The 19,585-nt window shown below is 44.5% G+C and overlaps 1 protein-coding gene across 6 annotated transcripts in view; it reads left to right on the plus strand.

Moving 5' to 3' along the window:
* Positions 1-1,057: 1,057 nt before the first annotated feature.
* The window catches only part of PRPF3 (pre-mRNA processing factor 3), a 32,007-nt gene continuing 13,479 nt past the window's right edge, over positions 1,058-19,585 (plus strand). For 2 of the 6 annotated variants that reach the window (XR_003121048.1, XM_025395428.1), the window contains exons 1-8: positions 1,058-1,182; positions 4,477-4,669; positions 5,323-5,453; positions 7,883-8,029; positions 12,573-12,656; positions 12,872-13,092; positions 14,869-15,175; positions 17,795-17,961. Coding sequence is in view for 5 of the 6 variants with exons in the window: in XM_025395428.1 (XP_025251213.1) it covers positions 4,525-4,669; positions 5,323-5,453; positions 7,883-8,029; positions 12,573-12,656; positions 12,872-13,092; positions 14,869-15,175; positions 17,795-17,961 (1,202 nt within the window). In the remaining variant the exon portion in view is untranslated. Of the gene's footprint in view, positions 1,183-4,467; positions 4,670-5,322; positions 5,454-7,108; positions 7,205-7,882; positions 8,030-12,572; positions 12,657-12,871; positions 13,093-14,868; positions 15,176-17,794; positions 17,962-19,585 lie in introns of those variants that run through there. The other 4 variants (XM_025395444.1, XM_025395430.1, XM_025395431.1 and 1 more) reach the window with 4 other exon arrangements.

A 19,585-nucleotide genomic window follows, 5' to 3' on the forward strand; every position in this document is an offset into this window, starting at 1 on the left:
GCTTGGTATGTACATTGTATCTTTAGATAAAAAAATCTCCTACTATCTGGGGAATTTGAATAACCTCCCTGAAGAACAACTGCATCTTCTAGTGAGCCTACCACCAAGAAGACATTTTGGAATTTTAGTTTGGATAGTTTATAATATAAAAATAATGGAATTTTTTCCATTTCTCACATAAGAAATTGTGTCATAATACTGGACATCCTTTTTCCAAACTATCTTTGCCCACACACATGTTGTTATGATTTAAAGGGTCAGTAGGGGCCAGGCGTGCTGGTTCAAGCCTGAAATCCCAGCACTTTGGGAGGCCGAGGTGGGCGGATCACGAGGTCAAAAAATCGAGACCATCCTGGCCAACATGGTGAAACCTCGTCTCTACTAAAAATACAAAAGCTAGCTGGGCGTGGTGGTGCGCGCCTGTAGTCCCATCTACTTGGGAGGCGGAAGTTTTAGTGAGCCGGGATAGCGCCAGTGCACTCCAGCCTGACGACAGAGTGAGGCTCCGTCTCAAAAAATAAAAAAAAAGAAAAAGAAAGGGTCGTAGGTTAGAGCCTCATTTTGGAGAAAAGGAAATATATAGACCTATTGATAGAGTGGAGAAAGCAATACTGGTAGGTCTCACTTGTCATTTATTGAGCCCAAAGTGCTGGGATTACAGGCGTGAGCCACGGCGCCCGGCCTGACACCACTGTTAAATTAGGGAGAAAGGTTAAGGATGGGTGGCTAATTCTAGTGATCACGACTGTGAAAGGGTTTACTTTCTACCAGAAAGACTGTGTTTGAACACAAACGCAGAAGCCTCGCTCTTTATTCTATCCGAAGTTTACCTTTGCGCACTTATTCTCCATATGAAGAAAACTGCAAGTAGCCCAATTTCCGCTTCAGGAAGTTAAAAACATTAACTTGGCAGAAATCTAGTTAATAGGTTTAGCCCGGGAAATAGAAAGCAAGAAACTTGCTCAGGGAAACTTTTCGGTTCTACGACGCATGCGTTCAGCCTCCAAGAAAGTGGCAAATACGGCTGCGCGAATTGCCGGCCCAGCCCTCCTTGGTCACGTGTTGGGAGACAGCGGCGTGGCGGCGGCCGTGGCGGTAGCGACGGCAGGCCGTAGGGCGGTCAGAAGGTTTCCGGTTCCGGTGTAACGTTCGGGCTCCGTCTCAGGGGCTGAAGTTTGTGAGGTGAGTAGTGGCCCCGGGCCCAGAGAGGGTAATTCCAGTCCGCGCGACTGTGGCCGGGGGCTTAGTCCAAGGGGAGGATCGAAGCGGGAGGGTTCAGCGGGAAGGAGTGTGAAAGGAGTACCTGGTTTGGTGGAAGAAGAGATTGGAATGAGATTGTTGAGAGGAAAAGGGCGGGGGCGGGAAGCAGACCGGGTGAGGAGACCAGCTCTGAGGTGAGGAGTTTGGGTAGAACAAGGTAGAGTAAGAGACTGGTTGGAGTGACGGAGAGTAAAAATAGAAGATTTGGGGCTGCAGAGGGAAACTCAGGTTCTAGCAAACAAGAGCACGGAGTAAGGAATTCCTTCAGAAGACTGAATTTGGATTCTGCTGCCTGCTCATTGAGAGATCATTGTACCTCGCTCTCCTTCCGCACCCCCATTACCCCTGCACCTCACAGTTATTGTTGAGCATTTGATTAGTGACAAAGCTAATTACCGTTTGAAACTTTTCTGTCCATGGCTGTTTAGTTTGCACATCATCTTATGGAGGTAACAGTGGCACCTCATTTATTGCTTTGGGCTTTCAAATTGCTTATACTTTGTAGCCTATCATTCAATTCTAGTAGAATATGAGACCCGTTAAGGTGAGGACTCTTGTTAGTTTTGCTCACTGTTTTGTGTATCCACTGCACTTAGTACATTGCTTGACACTTGGTAGTTAATAAATATTTATTGAATGAATTAAGATGTAAATATGGCAGTCCTCATTTTGTAAGATGAGTAAACTGTGGCTCCAAATAATTAATTAACTTGCCTAAGGGCCTGTAAATGGTGGAACTCAGTGTCCTAACTGTTCTGTGTGAACTCTTGTTTTCACTTTCTAAGTCGTCTGGATATGCTGCTTTTGTGCAATACGTATATAATACGTAGAAATTGGTAGGCTGTATGTCTACTCATTATGGGGTAATAGAGTCACCATAGAATTACTCACGTAACTTGTCACTGAGGCAGAAAATCTTTCAGTCTTAGTTTCATCACTTCAGTCTGCTAGCTTCCTTTGGATATACCAAAAGTGAGTCTACTATTTGGCAGCAAGTCTTTTTTTTTTTTTTTTTTTTTTGAGACGGAGTTTGGCTCTGTCGCCCAGGCTGGAGTACAGTGGCGTGATCTTGGCTCACTGCAAGCTCCACCTCCCAGGTTCACTCCATTCTCCTGCCTCAGCCTCCCGAGTAGCTGGAACTACAGGCGCCTACCACCACGCGTGGCTAATTTTTTGTATTTTTAGTAGAGACACGGTTTCACCGTGTTAGCCAGGATGGTCTCGATCTCCTGACCTTGTGATCCGCCCACCTCGGCCTCCTGAAGTGCTGGGATTACAGGCGTGAGCCACCATGCCTGGCCAGCAGCAAGTCTTGTAGACTCTAGTATAGAAGCTAAACCTACCAAGAATGTAGAAGTTAATCAGACTGGATTTTTTTGGAGAAAAGATGTCTTAAAACATCTTGAAAAACTGATTCCCAGATCTCTGATAAGTGGCACTGCTGGGAATAGCTGAGCTTAGAAATTGAGGTCAGTGCAATTTATTGGCTCTCATTTAGGCACTTTTTTTTTCCCCCCGAGGCGGAGTCTTGCTCTGTCGCCCAGGCTGGAGTGCAGTGGCGCGATCTCGGCTCACTGCAACCTCCACCTTCCAGGTTCAAGGGATTCTCCTGTCTCAGCTTCCGGAGTAGCTGGGATTACAGGTGCAGGTCACCACGCCCAGCTAATATTTGTGTTTTTAATAGAAATGGGGTTTCACCATGTTGGCCAGGCTGGTCTCGAACTCCTGACGTCAGGTAATCCACCCGCCTCAGCCTCCCAAAGTGCTGGGATTACAGGCGTGAGCCACTGCACCTGGCTTTCTTTTTTTTTTTTTTTTTTTTTTTTGGCGATACAGTTTAACTCTGTCGCCCAGGCTGGAATGCAGTGGCGTGATTTTGGCTCACCGCAACCTCCGCCTCCTAGGTTCAAGCGATTTTTCTGCCTCTGCCTCATGAGTAGCTGGGATTACAGGTGCCCACCACCTTGCCCGTCTAATTTTTGTATTTTTAGTAGAGACGGGTGCAGTGGGTCATGCCTGTAATCCCAGCACTTTGGGAGGCCAAGGTGGGCAGATCACTTTAGGTAAGGAGTTACCTGGCCGATACGGTGAAACCGCCTCTTTACTAAAACTACAAAATTGGCCAGGCGTGGTGGTGCATGCCTGTAGTCCCAGCTACTCGGGAGGCTGAGGCAGGAGAATTGCTTGAACTCAGGAGATGGAGGTTGCAGTGAACCAAGGTTACGCCACTGCACTCCAGCCTTGGCGACAGAGTGAGACTCTGTCTCAAAAGAAAAATGAGCATATTCTTTTCTGAGCTGAAGGATCATCAAGTCAGCTGATGGAGACCCTGTAGATTGAACATGATAATTATCTGTATGCAGAATTCCCACTGGGATGAATATGACCACAGAGAAATGTGAGAGAACATTCTTAAGGATCATGAGATTTAATTTAATATCCAGGATGACTGACCTGGATAAACCTGTTTTACTTGCATATCTTAAAAGAAGGGAATCCTACATAAGTCAGGGTTGGATTAGGGAATGCCTGCCTGGAAGTAGGAAGAATGGAGAAGCTGGCCTCTGGATGGGCTTTTTTAGTTTTGTTCTAGTGTTACTAGGTTTGCAAGTCCTTGTTGATATGACAGGATCAAGAAAGAAGCTAGAATTAATCTCTCAGACGTAGCTTATTCACAGAGTTTATTTATTCCACAGATTTCATTGATCAGCTTAAGAGTTAAAAATCAAATGGGATCTCTTTCTGCTTTGAGATAAGATTCTTGGGGAAAATACTTGCCTTCAAATGAGTTGGAAGAACTTGTCTAGGGATTGAGAATAGGGGTGGGGAATGCATTCCTGATGCACTAACCATTTCCCTGGATCACTTTAGTCTTCTTTTTTTTTTTTTTTTGAGCCAGAGTCTCACTGTCACCCAGGCTGGAGTGCAGTGGTGTGATCTTGGCTCATTGCAAGCTCCACCTCCCTGGTTATTCCCCTGCCTAAGCCTCCGGAGTAGCTGGGATTACAGGCTCATGCTACCACGCCCAGCTAATTTTTTTGTATTTTTAGTAGAGACAGGATTTCACTCTGTTGGCCAGACTGGTCTCTGACTCCTGACCTCAAGCAGTCCACCCACCTTGGCCTCTCAAAGTGCTGGGATTACAGGCATGAGCCACTGCACCCAACCCACTTTAGTCTTTTCTTATTCTCTAACTTGTCTCTCTTTTTTTTTTAGGTGTAGTATTGAGTCCAGTTTGAGCTATTGTTCTCTTTTTCTTGCAAAATGGCACTGTCTAAGAGGGAGCTGGATGAGCTGAAACCATGGATAGAGAAGACAGTGAAGAGGGTCCTGGGTTTCTCAGAGCCTACAGTGGTCACAGCAGCATTGAACTGTGTGGGGAAGGGCATGGACAAGAAGAAGGCAGCCGGTATGTACCTTTCTGCAGCTTTTGTCTTAACATATAGGGTGACCCCAAACACTGAACTTCCCTAAAATTCTCTCTGTTGGGAACATCTAAAAAAAGGGCAGGCCATATTTTGTTTTCGTCTGTATTATAATGAAAATAGGCTAAATCATAATTTGCTTTTTCTCTTATTGTTTATTTTTTATGTTTTTTATGATAGATTTTAAATCTTTGGCTACCATACTGAGTCACCTAAGTTAGATTTACTTAGGAAGTATGCTTAAGTCAGATAGGCATATTCGGATTCAGATTGACATCTCAACATATAAAAGTCTTTATGAAATACATCAAAAAGCTTGAAGGAGGTAGATTTTGTTAATGGTAGTCTCCTACAACTTGCTATTTGGGAAAGGTTAGGGTGGTTATTCATCTTAAACTTGATGTTCAACGTAAACAGGTTGCTCTGACTGTACGACTTCCCACTCCAAAAAATGATAACTATTTTCACCTCATAGGGCAAGGTCATTCAATGTAAGAGAGATGGGAATCATAGAAAAAAACTTAAAATTTGTTTCACTCCTGGGAATAAAATTCCAGTGTTGGTACCTGTTATAGGCCTAGTATTAGACTATGTAGTCTTACCTTTCCAATCCTACCACTGCCTTTCTTCCTGTCAGATCATCTGAAACCTTTTCTTGATGAGTCTACTCTCCGATTTGTGGACAAACTCTTTGAGGCTGTGGAGGAAGGCCGAAGCTCTAGGCATTCCAAGTCTAGCAGTGACAGGAGCAGAAAACGAGAGCTAAAGGTAGGTTACAATTTACTGTCTAATGAGCTCAGGACTGTTTTGAATGGTAACAGAGTTGCTGAGCTTACCAGAGTACACGTTGATATCCTCTATTTAGAGCAGCAAATGTTCAAGAGAGGTACTTAGACATTAAAGTAGGAGAGGTGAATTTGTGTCGTCACCATCTGAACTACCTAAGTTCATGGGTTTAAATATCCAAATAAATAATTGGTAGCTTTGTCTTTTTTTAGATAACAGGAGTTTTGGTTCTCATGTTTCTCCATATTTCCTTTTTTTCCTTCTTACCTATAAACTGATTGCTCTAAGATTTTATGTTTGATTTATTTGAGGCCTAATAAGTTGTTTTAGAATGTGACTCCACTGGTACCTGAGCTGTAGACCTCCTTGTTGCCTCTTTGTAGAGGTTTCTCTGCAATGCACTTGTAGATAGGATACCAAAAAAGTAACTATTATTTATTATATTCTTGAGAGCTTACCATTTGCTCTATGGCATATTGCTGGTCCTCTGGTGCCAGAAGTGAAACACTTGGAGGAGTTGTCAGTACCCCCTTAACTACTACACTTTTTATTCTGTAGTTGCTGACTGATCCTGGCCTTTTTCAATATTAGCAGTATCAAGTAGTCTGTCTTTCTACTCATTTCCCAGTATCTCTCTTTAGAAAAAAAAAATTCTGCAACTCCTATCAAACCTTCCGAAGTTCTTTTGATACCTTGGCTATCCCATTGCTTTTCCTGAGGGAAAAGAGTGAATATAATGTCTGCTTGGTCCCCTGGCCAGGCTATGGAACTAAAAAAAACCAGAGAGATTTGTGCCCTTTGTGTTTAGAGCATTGTAGGGTGATCAGAGAAGGAGAGATAGTGCTTGCCTTAAAACAGTTTGTAATTTGCCAGGCACTATGGCATGTGCCTGTAATACCAGCTACTTGGGAAGCTGAGGCAAGAGGATCTCTTGAGCCGAGGAGTTGCAATTTAGAAGAGGCAGGAGTATCACAAAATATATATTTATGTATTATAAAATCTAAGTAGCAGTTTCATGTAAATTTTAGGGTTGGCTATAGAATTTCAGACTTATGTTGAATTTTGTTATATTTAAGGGGGAATGATTGAGCCACAGTATACACAGATCTGTACAGTGAAGATTATGTCACGATAGGGCATACTGCTTTGCCTTTTTTTTTTTTTTTGAGGCTGAGTCTCACTCTGTTGCCCAGGCTGGAGTGCAGTAGCACAATCTCGGCTCACTGCAACCTCCACCTTCCAGGTTCAAGTGATTCTCCTGCCTCAGCCTCCTGAGTAGCTGGGATTATAGGCACATGCCACCATGCCCGGTTAATTTTTGTATTTTTAGTAGAGACGGGGTTTCACCATGTTGATCAGGTTGACCTCGAACTCCTGACCTCATGATCCACCCGCCTCGGCCTCCCAAAGTGCTGCAATTACAGACATGAGCCACTGCATCTGACTAGTAGGGCATACTTCTGTATGAGTGTTGAGGGCATGCTGTGAATGAAGTGACTACATTGGGTGGGATTAATAAAAATGGCTTCTTGAAGGAGGTGTCTAGATAGCTTTGGGATACGGGTCCCATTTTTGGTCCATTCAAGTCCCCACCCCACACAATATATTATGGGAGAGTCCTTTTTCTTGAACTGTAGGAGTTCCAGGAAGCGCTCGCCCCTGGCCGAGGATATGTCCTTGCAAAACACGAGCCCTCCTAGTGAAGAGGGGATGTCACCCAAAGCCTACCACCGGTGTGTACATTTGCTTTTTCCCATTGTCCCTTCCAGTTGGCCACTCTCGGTCCTGTTAAATTCACCTTGCAAATTAGTCATCATATTTGAGTTTCCATTGTTTGATGAAAACAAAGTGTTAATGGGGATTACTGAAGAAGAAAGAGAAAGCCCGTGTCCTGGAAGAGCTTAGACTTAGTTGGGAAAATTATACTAACATTGACTTACTTAACACTTGGCAAACAGAATATCAACAGTGTAATTTAACCTAATATGAACCAAGCTCTTACATGATAAGAGAATGTGAAACAAAACGTTTAATCAGAGTGGGATAAGGTTGTAATGAGGAAAACTTCTTGGAGGAGGTGAGTTTTAGGCAGGATTTGGAACAGGGGTTGTGGAAAAGTTGAGAGAAATCATAAATGTGGGCAGTAGCATTTGCAAAGACCTTAAGATGGGAACATTTATAAGAACATGGGAATGAAATTTGTTTGACTGGATTAGGAGAATGTTGAAGTTGGGTGAGATGGTCCACTTGATGGAGAGTCTAGTAGACCCTGCTTCTGGCAGGTGGCTATTTGCAAGGTTATGTCATATTCCCCTGGGAATAGCCAGAAACTGCTGGTAGGGGCTAGGATAATTCTTCTCTTCTCCCCACGGGGAAGGATACAGCTTTTCTTTCATCTTGGGTTCCCTTAGGAGGTGTTTGGTGATGACTCTGAGATCTCTAAAGAATCATCAGGAGTAAAGAAGCGACGAATACCCCGTTTTGAGGAGGTGGAAGAAGAGCCAGAGGTGATCCCTGGGCCTCCATCAGAGAGCCCTGGCATGCTGACTAAGCTCCAGGTTAGTAATTAGGGACTGGAAGCAAAGTGGTTTTGTGAGTTGAAGAAGCAAAAGGTGCATGGGTCTGTATTTATTGTGATTTTTTTTTTTTTTTTTTGAGATGGAGTTTTGCTCTTATCACCCGGGCTGGAGTGCAGTGGTGCGATCTCAGCTCACTGCAACCTCTGCCTCCCGGGTTTAAGCGATTGTCCTGTCTCAGCTTCCCAAGTAGCTGGGATTACAGGTACCCGCCACCAAGCCCGGCTAATTTTTGTAGTTTTAGTAGAGATGGGGTTTCACCATCTTGACCAGGCTGGTCTTGAACTCATGATCTCAGGTGATGCGCTCGCCTCGGCCTCTCAAAGTGCTAGGTTTACAGGAGCGAGCCACCGTGCCTGACTTATTTTTTGTATTTCTTTTAGTAGAGACGGGGTTTCACTATGTTGGGTAGGCTGGTTTCGAACTTCTGACCTCAGGTCATCTGCCCACCTCAGCCTCCCAGGGTGCTGGGATTACAGGCGGGAGCCAGCGTGCCTCACCTTATTGTGATCTTGATTTAAATTAGTGTTTAGCATTTGGGGAAGTTTTTTTTTTTTTTTTTTTTTGAGATGGAGTTTCACTCTGTTGCCCATGCTGGAGTGTAGTGGTGTGATCTCAGCTCACGGCAACCTCCACCTCCCAGGTTTCAGTGATTCTCCTGCCTCAGCCTCCGGAGTAGCTGGGACTACGTGCGCACACCACTACGCCTGGCTAATTTTTGTATTTTTAGTAGAAGCGGTGTTTTGCCATGTTGGCCAGGCTGGTCTGGAACTCCTGGCCTCAAGTGATCTGCCACCTTAGCCACCCAAACGGCTGGGATTACAGGTGTGAGCCACTGCGCCAGGCCAGCATTTGGGAAAATTTTATTTCTTGCTTTATGTTTTAGCATTCTTTGATTTGACCAGGAGTATTCCGGGTAAGGGTATTGAAATTGCCATTTACTGTGGCCAGCAAGGTGTGTTATGTACATTATTTGCCTAATTACCTACGTCACTGAGTCATTGAGAAAATTAAATGAAATGATCAGAATTCATCTTGATGACAGAGGAGAATTTCCAAACATAATGCAAAGAAGATATAATCCACTAATAAATAATTTTAAGTTGACTTTGTATTTTTTTTTAACAGGAAATATTTGTGTTTTTTCAATTGGTAGTGTTAAATAATTTTGATACCACATGAACAATAAGTGTTTACCATTTAATATTTGAGGGGGGTAATAGAACATACACAGAAATATGGATGGGTGGATTTGCATATATGTGATATTTACAGAAGGAAAGAAATGGGTGATTTTTTTTTTTTTTGGAGATGTCTCTCTCTGTCACTCAGGCTGGAGCACGCTGGTGCGATCTCAGTTCACTGCAGCCTCCGCCTCCCAGGTTCAAGTGATTCTCCTATCTCAGCCTCCCGAGTAGCTGGGACTATAGGCATGTGCCACCATGCATGGCTAATTTTGTATTTTTAGTAGAGATGGGGTTTCACCATATTAACCAGACTGGTCTGGAACTCCTGACCTCAAGTGATCTGCCTCCCAAAGTGCTGGGATTACAGGCGTGAGCCACCATGTCTAGCCTGTTTCTGTTTTTCAGGCAAGGTCTCACTCTGTCCTCCAGCTTGGAGTTCAGTGGCGAGATCTTGGCTTACTGCAACCTCTGCCTCCCGGGCTTGAGTGATCCTCCCACCTTGGCTTCCCAAGTAGCTGGGACTACAGGCCACTATGCCTGGCTGATTTTTGTATTTTTTGTAAAGATGGAGTTTTGCCACGTTGCCCAGGCTGGTCTTGAACTCCTGGGCTGAAACGATCTCCTGCCTCAGCCTCCCAAAGTGCTGGACTTACAGGAGTGAGCTACCACGCCCAGCTGATTATTTTCTTTTCTTTTCTTTTTGAGATGGAGTCTCGCTCTGTCACTTAGGCTGGAGTATGGTGGCGCGATCTCAACTCACTGCAACCTCTGCCTCCTGGGTTCACACCATTCTCCTGCCTCAGTCTTCTGAGTAGCTGGGACTACAGGCACGTACCACCACGCCCGACTAATTTTTTGTATTTTTAGTAGAGACAGAGTTTCACCATGTTAGGATGGTTTTGATCTCCTGACCTTGTGATCCCCCCGCCTCGGCCTCCCAAAGTGCTGGGATTACAGGCATGAGCCACTGTGCCTGGCCCGATGATGTTTTTTATGGAGAATAGGGATGGATGTATTCACAATATATCCTTTTGCAATTTTTCTTTTTTTTTTGAGACAGAGTCTTGCTCTGTCACCCAGGCTGGAGTGCAATGGCGTGATCTCGGCTCACTGCAACCTCTGCCTTTGGGGTTCAAGCTATTCTTCTGCCTCAGCCCCCCAGGTAGCTGGGATTACAGGCACACACCACCACGCCTGGCTAATTTTTTTGTATTTTTAGTAGAGACGGGGTTTCACCATGTTGGTCAGGCTGGTCTTGAACTCCTGACCTCATGATCCGTCTGCCTTGGCCTCCCAAAGTGCTGGTATTACAGATGTGAGCCACCAACCCAACCTATAATTTTTCATTTTATTATTTTATTTTATTTTATTTTTTGAGATGGAGTCTCGCTCTTGCACTGTTGCCCAGGCTGGAGTGCAGTGGTGCAATCTCAGCTCACTGCAGCCTCCGCCTCTTGGATTCAAGCAGTTCTCCTGTCTCAGCCTCCTGAGTAGCTGGGATTACAGGTGTGCATCACCATGCCCAGCTAATTTTGTATTTTTAGTAGAGACTAAATTTAGTTTCACCATGTTGGGCAGGCTGGTCTCAAACAACTGACCTCGTGATCTACCTACCTCGACCTCCCAAAGTGCTAGGATTACAGGCGTGAGCCACTGCGCCCAGCACTGTAATTTTTTATTTTTTTATTTTCTTATTTATTTATTTAGAGATGGAGTCTCCCTCTCTTGCCCAGGCGGGAGTGCAGTGGCATGATCCTGGCTAACAATAACCTCCGCCTTCTGGGTTCAAGCAATTCTCCTGCCTCAGCCTCCTGAGTAGCTGGCATTACAGGCGCCCACCACCACACCTGGCTAATTTTTGTATTTTTACTAGAGATGGTGTTTCACCATATTAGCCAGGCTGGTCTTCAGCTCCTGACCTCAAGTGATTCACCCACTTCAGCCTCTCAAAGTGCTACAGGCGTGAGCCACCATGCCTGACCCTTCTGTAATTTTTGAATTTTGAATATCACCTATTCAAGAAAAAATGTTAAAGACAAATTTTTAAAAATATCTGGAAGCTCTTTTTGCAAAATGCAAGAGGGGTTGTTTGACTATACCCTCAAAGCTTATCATTCTGAACTTCTTTAGGACAGAAGGGGTTTATAGAGACTAGGGAGCAGGTCTTTGCACCATCGTCTCTTGTTTCTCAAACTAGTAGTTCAAGTACTAATATCATGATTTTTTTAAAAAAATTAAGTATAGGCTGGGAGCAGTGGCTCATGCCTTTCATCCCAATACTTTGGGAGGCCAAGGCAGGCGGATAAGGAGATTGAGACCATCCTGGCTAACAGGGTGAAACCCTGTCTCTACTAAAAATACAAAATCCATCCTGGCTAACAGGGTGAAACCCCGTCTCTACTAAAAATGCAAAAAATTAGCCGAGTGTAGTGGTGGGTGCCTGTAGTCCCATCTACTTGGGAGGCTGAGGCAGGAGAATGGCGTGAACCCGGGAGGCAGAGCTTGCAGTGAGCCAAGATTGTGCCACTGCACTCCAGCCTGGGCCACAGAGTGAGACTCCGTCTCAAAAATTAAAAAAAAAAAAAATTAAGCATAATATTTTGTGTAGGTTCTGTTAGGTTTGCATGCATTATTTAAGTGGTTACAATAGACCTATAAGGTAGGTACTGTTTTTTTCCTCCCTTTTAGACGCTTAGGAGGTTTAGAGACTAAGTTCCTTATCCAAGATAACAAAGGCATTAAGTGTCAGAGTTAAGATTCAAACTGGGGCCGGGCGCGGTGGCTCAAGCCTGTAATCCCAGCACTTTGGGAGGCCGAGGCGGGTGGATCACGAGGTCAGGAGATCGAGACCATCCTGGCTAACATGGTGAAACCCCGTCTCTACTAAAAATACAAAAAACTAGCCGGGCGTGGTGGCGGGTGCCTGTAGTCCCAGCTACTCGGAGGCTGAGGCAGGAGAATGGCGTAAACCTGGGAGGCGGAGCTTGCAGTAAGCCGAGATCGCACCACTGCACTCCAGCCTGGGCGACACAGCGAGACTCCGTCTCAAAAAAAAAAAAAAAAAAAAAGATTCAAACTCAGGTTTCTCTGACTCCAGAGTCTCAGTCATCACACTGTATTGCTACCTAATATGCCAATCTTGCCTTAGGAACTTGGGTTGAAAAATTCCAGTGCAAACTTTAATCTTGACTAAATTTTTTGCACTATGGTAGACAGTATGTGGTATATTCAAAAAATTTTAAGTGTCTAGACCTGAGAGCCTTGTGGATTTAAAAACCTGAATGGGAGTAGTAAAGAGGAGAAATTAACAGTTTTTCAATTTTTTTCCTGGAGAGCAGATCAAACAGATGATGGAGGCAGCAACACGACAAATCGAGGAGAGGAAAAAACAGTTGAGCTTCATTAGCCCCCCTACACCTCAGGTATTGTGTCTAGATTACTCTGAAAACAATAGTCTTTGGCACAGAATTTCTTGCCATCCACTCAAAATGAGAGACCAGAAGAGGTGACTGCATGTTTTACTTCATAATCATCTACTACAGTCTACCATGATGTGTATGTGTGTATCTGTGTGTATGCATACGTGTATTTGTCTGCCTGTCTTAATGCCTCTGATTTCTTTTACTCTATCTCACAGCCAAAGACTCCTTCTTCTTCCCAACCAGAGCGACTTCCAATTGGCAACACTATTCAGCCCTCCCAGGCTGCCACTTTCATGAATGATGCCATTGAGAAGGCAAGGAAAGCAGCTGAACTACAAGCTCGAATCCAAGCCCAGCTGGCACTGAAGCCAGGACTCATCGGCAATGCCAACATGGTGGGCCTGGCTAATCTCCATGCCATGGGCATTGCTCCCCCGTGAGTGTCTATTTCATGGAATACCTTTTCATTTCTGAAGTTTGAGAAGCAATAAATACCTTTGAATGTTACTGATCTGGCTGGGCGCAGTGCCTCAGGCCTGTAATCCTAGCACTTTGGGAGGCCGAGGTAGGTGGATCACCTGAGGTCAGGAGTCAGAAGTTTGAGACTAGCCCGACCAATATGATGAAACCCCATCTCCACTAAAAATACAAAAATTAGCTGGACGTGGTGGTGCATGCCTGTTATCCCAGCTACTCGGGAGGCTGAGGCAGGAGAATCACTTGAATCCAGGAGGCAGAGGTTGCAGTGAGCTGAGATCGTGCCACTGCACTCCAGCCTGGGTGACAGAGGGAGACTCTGGCTCAAAAACAACAACAACAAAAAAAATTACTGATCCTCTTTTTCCAGAGAACCTAGATCATTTCTCACAGTTCCATATTTCTTATGTGTGATTGATTAACCAGTTGAATTTTTTCTCTTGGCTTCCCTGTTGTTGCAGGGTTTATTATCTTCTTATGATTGATATAACTGAGATTAAGGTTATTCATCTGATATTGGAGCTCTGAATAGAGCCAGGTTTCCTTCCTGGTTTCAAACTCAGATTTATCCATTAAAGCACATTATGTGAGATCAGATCTGAGGTTCCTCTGCAACTGGTCAAAGATGTTACACGTTTTTTTTTTTAGCATCGACAGTTGGTCTGGCATCCCATGACTGATGTAAGAATTCAGGGATAAAGAAAGATAGGATTGTAAATTCATATAATTTATAAACTCATTTCTTTTGGTGGTCTTGTATGCTGAAATATCTACTTTGATATTTTTAATCAAGATGTTATTGGCAGGTCGTGGGGACTCACACTTGTAATCCCAGCACTTTGGGAGGCCGAGACTGGCAGATTGCTTGAGCTCAGGAGTTCAGGACCAGCCTAGGCAACATGGCAAAACCCCATCTCTCTAAAAAATACAACAATTAGCCAGGCATGGTAGAGCATGCCTGTAATTCCAGCTACTTAGGAGACTGAGGTGGGAGAATTTCTTTGAGCCTGGGAGGTTGAGGTTGCAATGAGCTGTGATTATGGCACTGTACTTTAGCCTGGGCAACAGAGTGAGACCATGTCTCAAAAAAAAGATGGTGTTACTCACTGATGAGATTGTTCCCTAGAATTATTTTATCGTCTTTTTTTTTTTTTTTTTGAGAGGGAGTCTCACTCTGTTGCCCAGGCTGGAGTGCAGTGGCGTAATCTCGGCTCCCTGCAACCTCCACTTCTTGGGTTCAAGGAATTCTGCCTTAGCCTCCAAAGTAGCTGGGACTACAGGTGCCCGTCTAAATTTTGTATTTTTTGTAGAGATGGGGTTGCACTATGTTGCCAAGGCTGGTCTCGAACTCCTGGGCTCAAGCGATCCACCTGCCTCAGCCTCCCAAAGCGCTGGGATTACAGTGTGAGCCACCACGCCCGTCCATCCAATAACTCTTACGGAGAAGGCACTGCACCCTCAACTTCTGGGCTCAAGTGACCCTTCTCAACCTCCTGAGTAGCTGGGACCAAAGGTATATGCCACCACACCCAGCTAATTTTAAATTTTTTGTTGAGATGGGATCGCCTTGTGTTGCCCAGATTGGTCTCTAACTCCTGGGCTCAAGTGATCCCTCTGCCTTGGCCTCCCAAAATGCTGTGGTTCTAGTCTTGAGCCACCAAACTTTATTTTGTTTGTTTTTTTGTTTGCCTTAATGTTCCATACAGGATTTATTTCTTTGTGGGCTATTTTTCAGGAAGGTGGAGTTAAAAGACCAAACGAAACCTACACCACTGATCCTGGATGAGCAAGGGCGCACTGTAGATGCAACAGGCAAGGAGATTGAGCTGACACACCGCATGCCTACTCTGAAAGCCAATATTCGTGCTGTGAAGAGGGAACAATTCAAGCAGCAACTAAAAGAAAAGCCATCAGAAGACATGGAATCCAATACCTTTTTTGACCCCCGAGTCTCCATTGCCCCTTCCCAGCGCCAGAGACGCACTTTTAAATTCCACGACAAGGGCAAATTTGAGAAGATTGCTCAGCGATTACGGACAAAGGTATCTGGCTTATAGTATAACACAGAATTTAGAAAAAGTTAAGAAGCTGAAAGGAAAACATTGTAAAATCTCTATGCTCTAGGAAATTAGATAAATAGGTCATTTAAAGCAGCAGTCCTCAACCTTTTTGGCATCAAGGATTCATTTCATGGAAGACAATTTTTCCCCTGGAGTAAGGATGGTTTTGTGATGGTTTAAGAACATTACCTTTATTGTGTACTTTATCATTATTATTATTTTTGAGATGGAGTTTTGCTCTTGTTGCCCAGGCTGGAGCGCAATGGCATTATCTCGGCTTACTGCAACCTCCGCCTATCAGGTTCAAGTGATTCTCCTCGAGTAGCTGGAATTACAGGCATGCACAACCACGCCTGACTAATTGTGTATTTTTGGTAGAGATGGGATTTCTCCATGTTAGTCAGGCTGGTCTTGAACTCCTGACGTCAGGTGATCTGCCCACCTTGTCCTCCCAAAGTGCTGGGATTACAGGCGTGAGCCATCACACCCGCCTTTTTTTGGCAGGGGAGCGGGGACAGAGTTTTGCACTGTTACCTGGGCTGGAGTGCAGTGGTGCAATCTCAGCTCACTGCAGCCTCCACTTCCTGGGTTCAAGCCATTCTCCTGCTTCAGCCTCCTGAGTAGCTGGGACTACAGGCGTGCGCCACCATGCCTGACTAATTTTTTGTATTTTTAGTAGAGATAGGGTTTCACTGTGTTGGCCCGGCTGGTCTTAAACTACTGACCTTGTAGTCTGCCTGCCTTGACCTCCCAAAGTGCTGGGATTACAGGCGTGAGCCACTGTGCTGACTTCTATTATTATTTTATTTTAATATATGATGAAATAATTATATAACTCACCATAATCTAAAATCATTGGGAGCCTTGAGTTTGTTTTCCTGCCGAGACGGTCCCATCTGGGTGTGATGGGAGACAGTGACAGATCATCAGGCATTAGATTCTCATAAGGAATGTGCAACACAGCCCCCTCGCATGTGCAGTTCACAATAGGGTTCACTCTCCTATGAGAATCTAATGCCACCGCGGATCTGACAGGAGGTGGAGCTCAGACCATAATGCAGGTAATAGGGAGCAATTGTAAGTACAGATGAAACTTTGTTGGTTTGCCTCCTGCTCACCTCCTGCTGTACAGCCCAGTTCCTAAAAGGCCACAGACTGGTGGGTTGGGGACCCCTGATTTAAAGCAATGAATAATTTGAAAATATGCAGGACGAGGTGGCTCAAGCCTATAATCCCAGCGCTTTGGGAGGCCGAGGTGGGTGTATCACAAGGTCAGGTGTTCGAGACCAGCCTGCCCGACATGGTGAAACCCCATCTCTACTAAAAATACAAAAATTAGCCAAGCGTGGTGGCGGGCACCTGTAATCCTAACTACTTAGGAGGCTGAGGCAGGAGAATCACTTGCAATTGGAAGGTGGAGGTTGCAGTGAGCTGAGATCGCGTTACTACACTCCTGCCTGAGCGAAAGAACGAAACTCCGTCTCAAAAAAAAAATTTTAAGCAGATTTTACTTCCTAATTAGTTTCTACATAAGTGGAAATATTAAATTGAGTTTGAAAATTCTCCACATACAACTAAGTGGAGGGAAACAATTTGAAACATTCTGACTGACTAAGGAAGACTTGCCTGGAGTTAAAATTTCCTGCAGACAGTACACCTGGAGAGTTGAATTGATTGTATATTGAATGACCTTTGCCTTCTTTTTATCCTCTCAGAGTGAGGTTTTCATAAAATTCTATTTCTGTGTATTTACTGCAGGCATATACTGTGGAGTGAAGGGAGAGGGTGAAGGTGAGGATCTATGTAAATGAACTAAATAAAGGATAAAATAAAGCAGAACAACTCCTTTCTAAACTTTCAGAATGAATTTGTTGCATTAGGTGTAAAGTGTTCAAAGGGGAAATGTTTTAAAATTTGGGATTATTGGCCAGGCGTCATGACTCATGCCTATAATCCCAGCACTTTGGGAGGCCGAGGTGGGCGGATCACGAGGTCAGGAAATTGAGACCATCCTGGCTAACACGGTGAAACTCCTACTCTACTAAAAATACAAAATAATTAGCCGGGCGTGATGGCAGATGCCTGTAGTCCCAGCTACTCGGGAGGCTGAGGCAGGAGAATGGCGTGAACCTGGGAGGTGGAGCTTACAGTGAGCCAAGATGGCGCCACTGCACTCCAGCCTGGGTGACAGAGCGAGACTCCGTCTCAAAAAAAAAAAAAAAAAATTGGGAATCTGGCCCTGCACAGTGGGTCATGCCTGTAATCCCAGCACTTTGGGAGGCCGAGGCAGGCAGATCACCTGAGGTCGGGAGTTTGAGACCAGGCTGACCAACATGGAGAAACCCCATCTCTACTAAAAATACAAAATTAGCTGGAGTTGGGGGCGCATGCTTGTAATCCCAGCTACTCCGGAGGCTTAGGCAGGAGAATGGCTTGAACCTGGGAGGCGGAGGTTGCTGTTAGCCAAGACCATGCCATTGTACTCCAGCCTGGGCAACAGAACGAAACTCCATCTCAAAGAAAAAAAAAAATTGAGATTCTACAAATTCTGTTTTCTATGATTCCAATTTATCTTTCTGTCTTGGATTATCTTGTTTTTAGGCTCAACTGGAGAAGCTGCAGGCAGAGATTTCACAAGCAGCTCGAAAAACAGGCATCCATACTTCGACTAGGCTTGCCCTCATAGCTCCTAAGAAGGAGCTAAAGGAAGGAGATATTCCTGAAATTGAGTGGTGGGACTCTTACATAATTCCCAATGGCTTTGATCTGTGAGTTTGTTTTAGTACCTTTTTAAAAAAACAGTTTTTAATCAGCCGAGTTTAAGATTCAAGTTAATACCTTTTAGTAAAGCTAGTGGGAAGGATGGTACTCATTCATTAATTAAAATTTTAAAATCCAAGAAAGATAAGTAACTGTACACAAGCTCCTGTGTTTTTTGTTTTGTTTTGTTTTGTTTTTTTTTTGAGAGGGAGTCTCGCTCTGTCACCTAGGCTAGAGTGCAGTGGCACGATCTCAGCTCACTGCAACCTCCACCTCCCGGGTTCAAGAGATTCTCCTTGAATTCTCCTTGAACCTCAGCCTCCCGAGTAGCTGGGACTACAGGTGTGCACCACCACGCCTGTCTGCTTTTTGTATTTTTGGTAGAGAGAGGGTTTTGCCATGTTGGCCAGGTGGGTCTCGAACTCCTGACCTCAGGTGATCTGCCCGCCTTAGCCTCCCAAAGTGTTGGGATTACAGGCATGAGCCACTGCACCACGCCAAGCTCCTGCATTTGTGATGTATCATATAGGTTGTTTTTAGCTTTTGGGGTTAATGTAGGATAACCAGGGACACAAATAATCTACAAAAGCAAAGTCTGTAATTATTTTTGCTCTGTTACACATTGTTGCCTGTTTTTAGCATTATTTTCCTTAATTACATTCTTTTGCTACATATTATAGGTGTTTACATTTCCTAAAGATCTCATTGTGATAGAGCAAGGATTATTAGTTGGTAGGTGAGATAATTGTAAATATATCTTATAAGGCTGGGCTTGGTGGCTGACACCTGTTATTTCCAGCACTTTTGGAGGCTGAGGGCTGAAGGATTGCTTGAGCCCAGGAGTTAAAGACCAGCTTGGGCAATATGGTGAGACCTCATTTCTATAAAAATTAAAAAAGAAAAAAAAAGTAGCTGGGCATGGTGGGTTGGCTACCCAGGAGGCTGATGTGAGAGAATCACTCAAGCCCAGGAGCGTCTGTGCTGCAGTTAGCTATGACCATGACCACTGCACTCTAGCCTGGACAACAGAGTGAAACTCTGTCTCAAAAAAAAAAAAAAAAAAAAAAAAAGGATATAAGACACAGTTGAGGAGCTTTAAATATATCTGCTCCATCATTCTTTTTTTTTTTTCTTCTGTCTGAGACAGTTTCGCTCTTGTTGCCCAGGCTGGAGTGCAATGGCGCGATCTGGGCTCATTGCAACCTCCGCCTGACAGGTTCAAGTGATTCTCCTGCCTCAGCCTCCCAAGTAGCTGAGATTACAGGCATGCGCCACCACGCCTGGCTAATTTTTTGTGTTTTTAGTAGAGACGGGTTTCTCCATGTTGGTCAGACTGGTCTTGAACTCCCGACCTCAGGTGATCCACCCGCCTCAGCCTCCCAAAAGTGCTGGGATTACAGGCATGAGTCACTACGCCGGGTGTTTTTTTTTTGTTTTGTTTTTTGTTTTTTAAAGACAGAGTCTCACTCTGTTGTCTGAGCTGGGAGTGCAGTGACATGATCTCAGCTCACTGCAACCTCTGTCTCCTGGGTTGAAGCGATTCTCCTAGCTCAGCCTCCTGAGCATCCAGTACTACAGGCAAATACCACCACACCTGGCCAGTTTTTATATTTTTAGTAGAGAAGGGTTTCA

The sequence above is a fragment of the Theropithecus gelada genome, chromosome 1, assembly GCF_003255815.1.
Source record: "Theropithecus gelada isolate Dixy chromosome 1, Tgel_1.0, whole genome shotgun sequence".
NCBI classification, from domain to species: domain Eukaryota; kingdom Metazoa; phylum Chordata; class Mammalia; order Primates; family Cercopithecidae; genus Theropithecus; species Theropithecus gelada.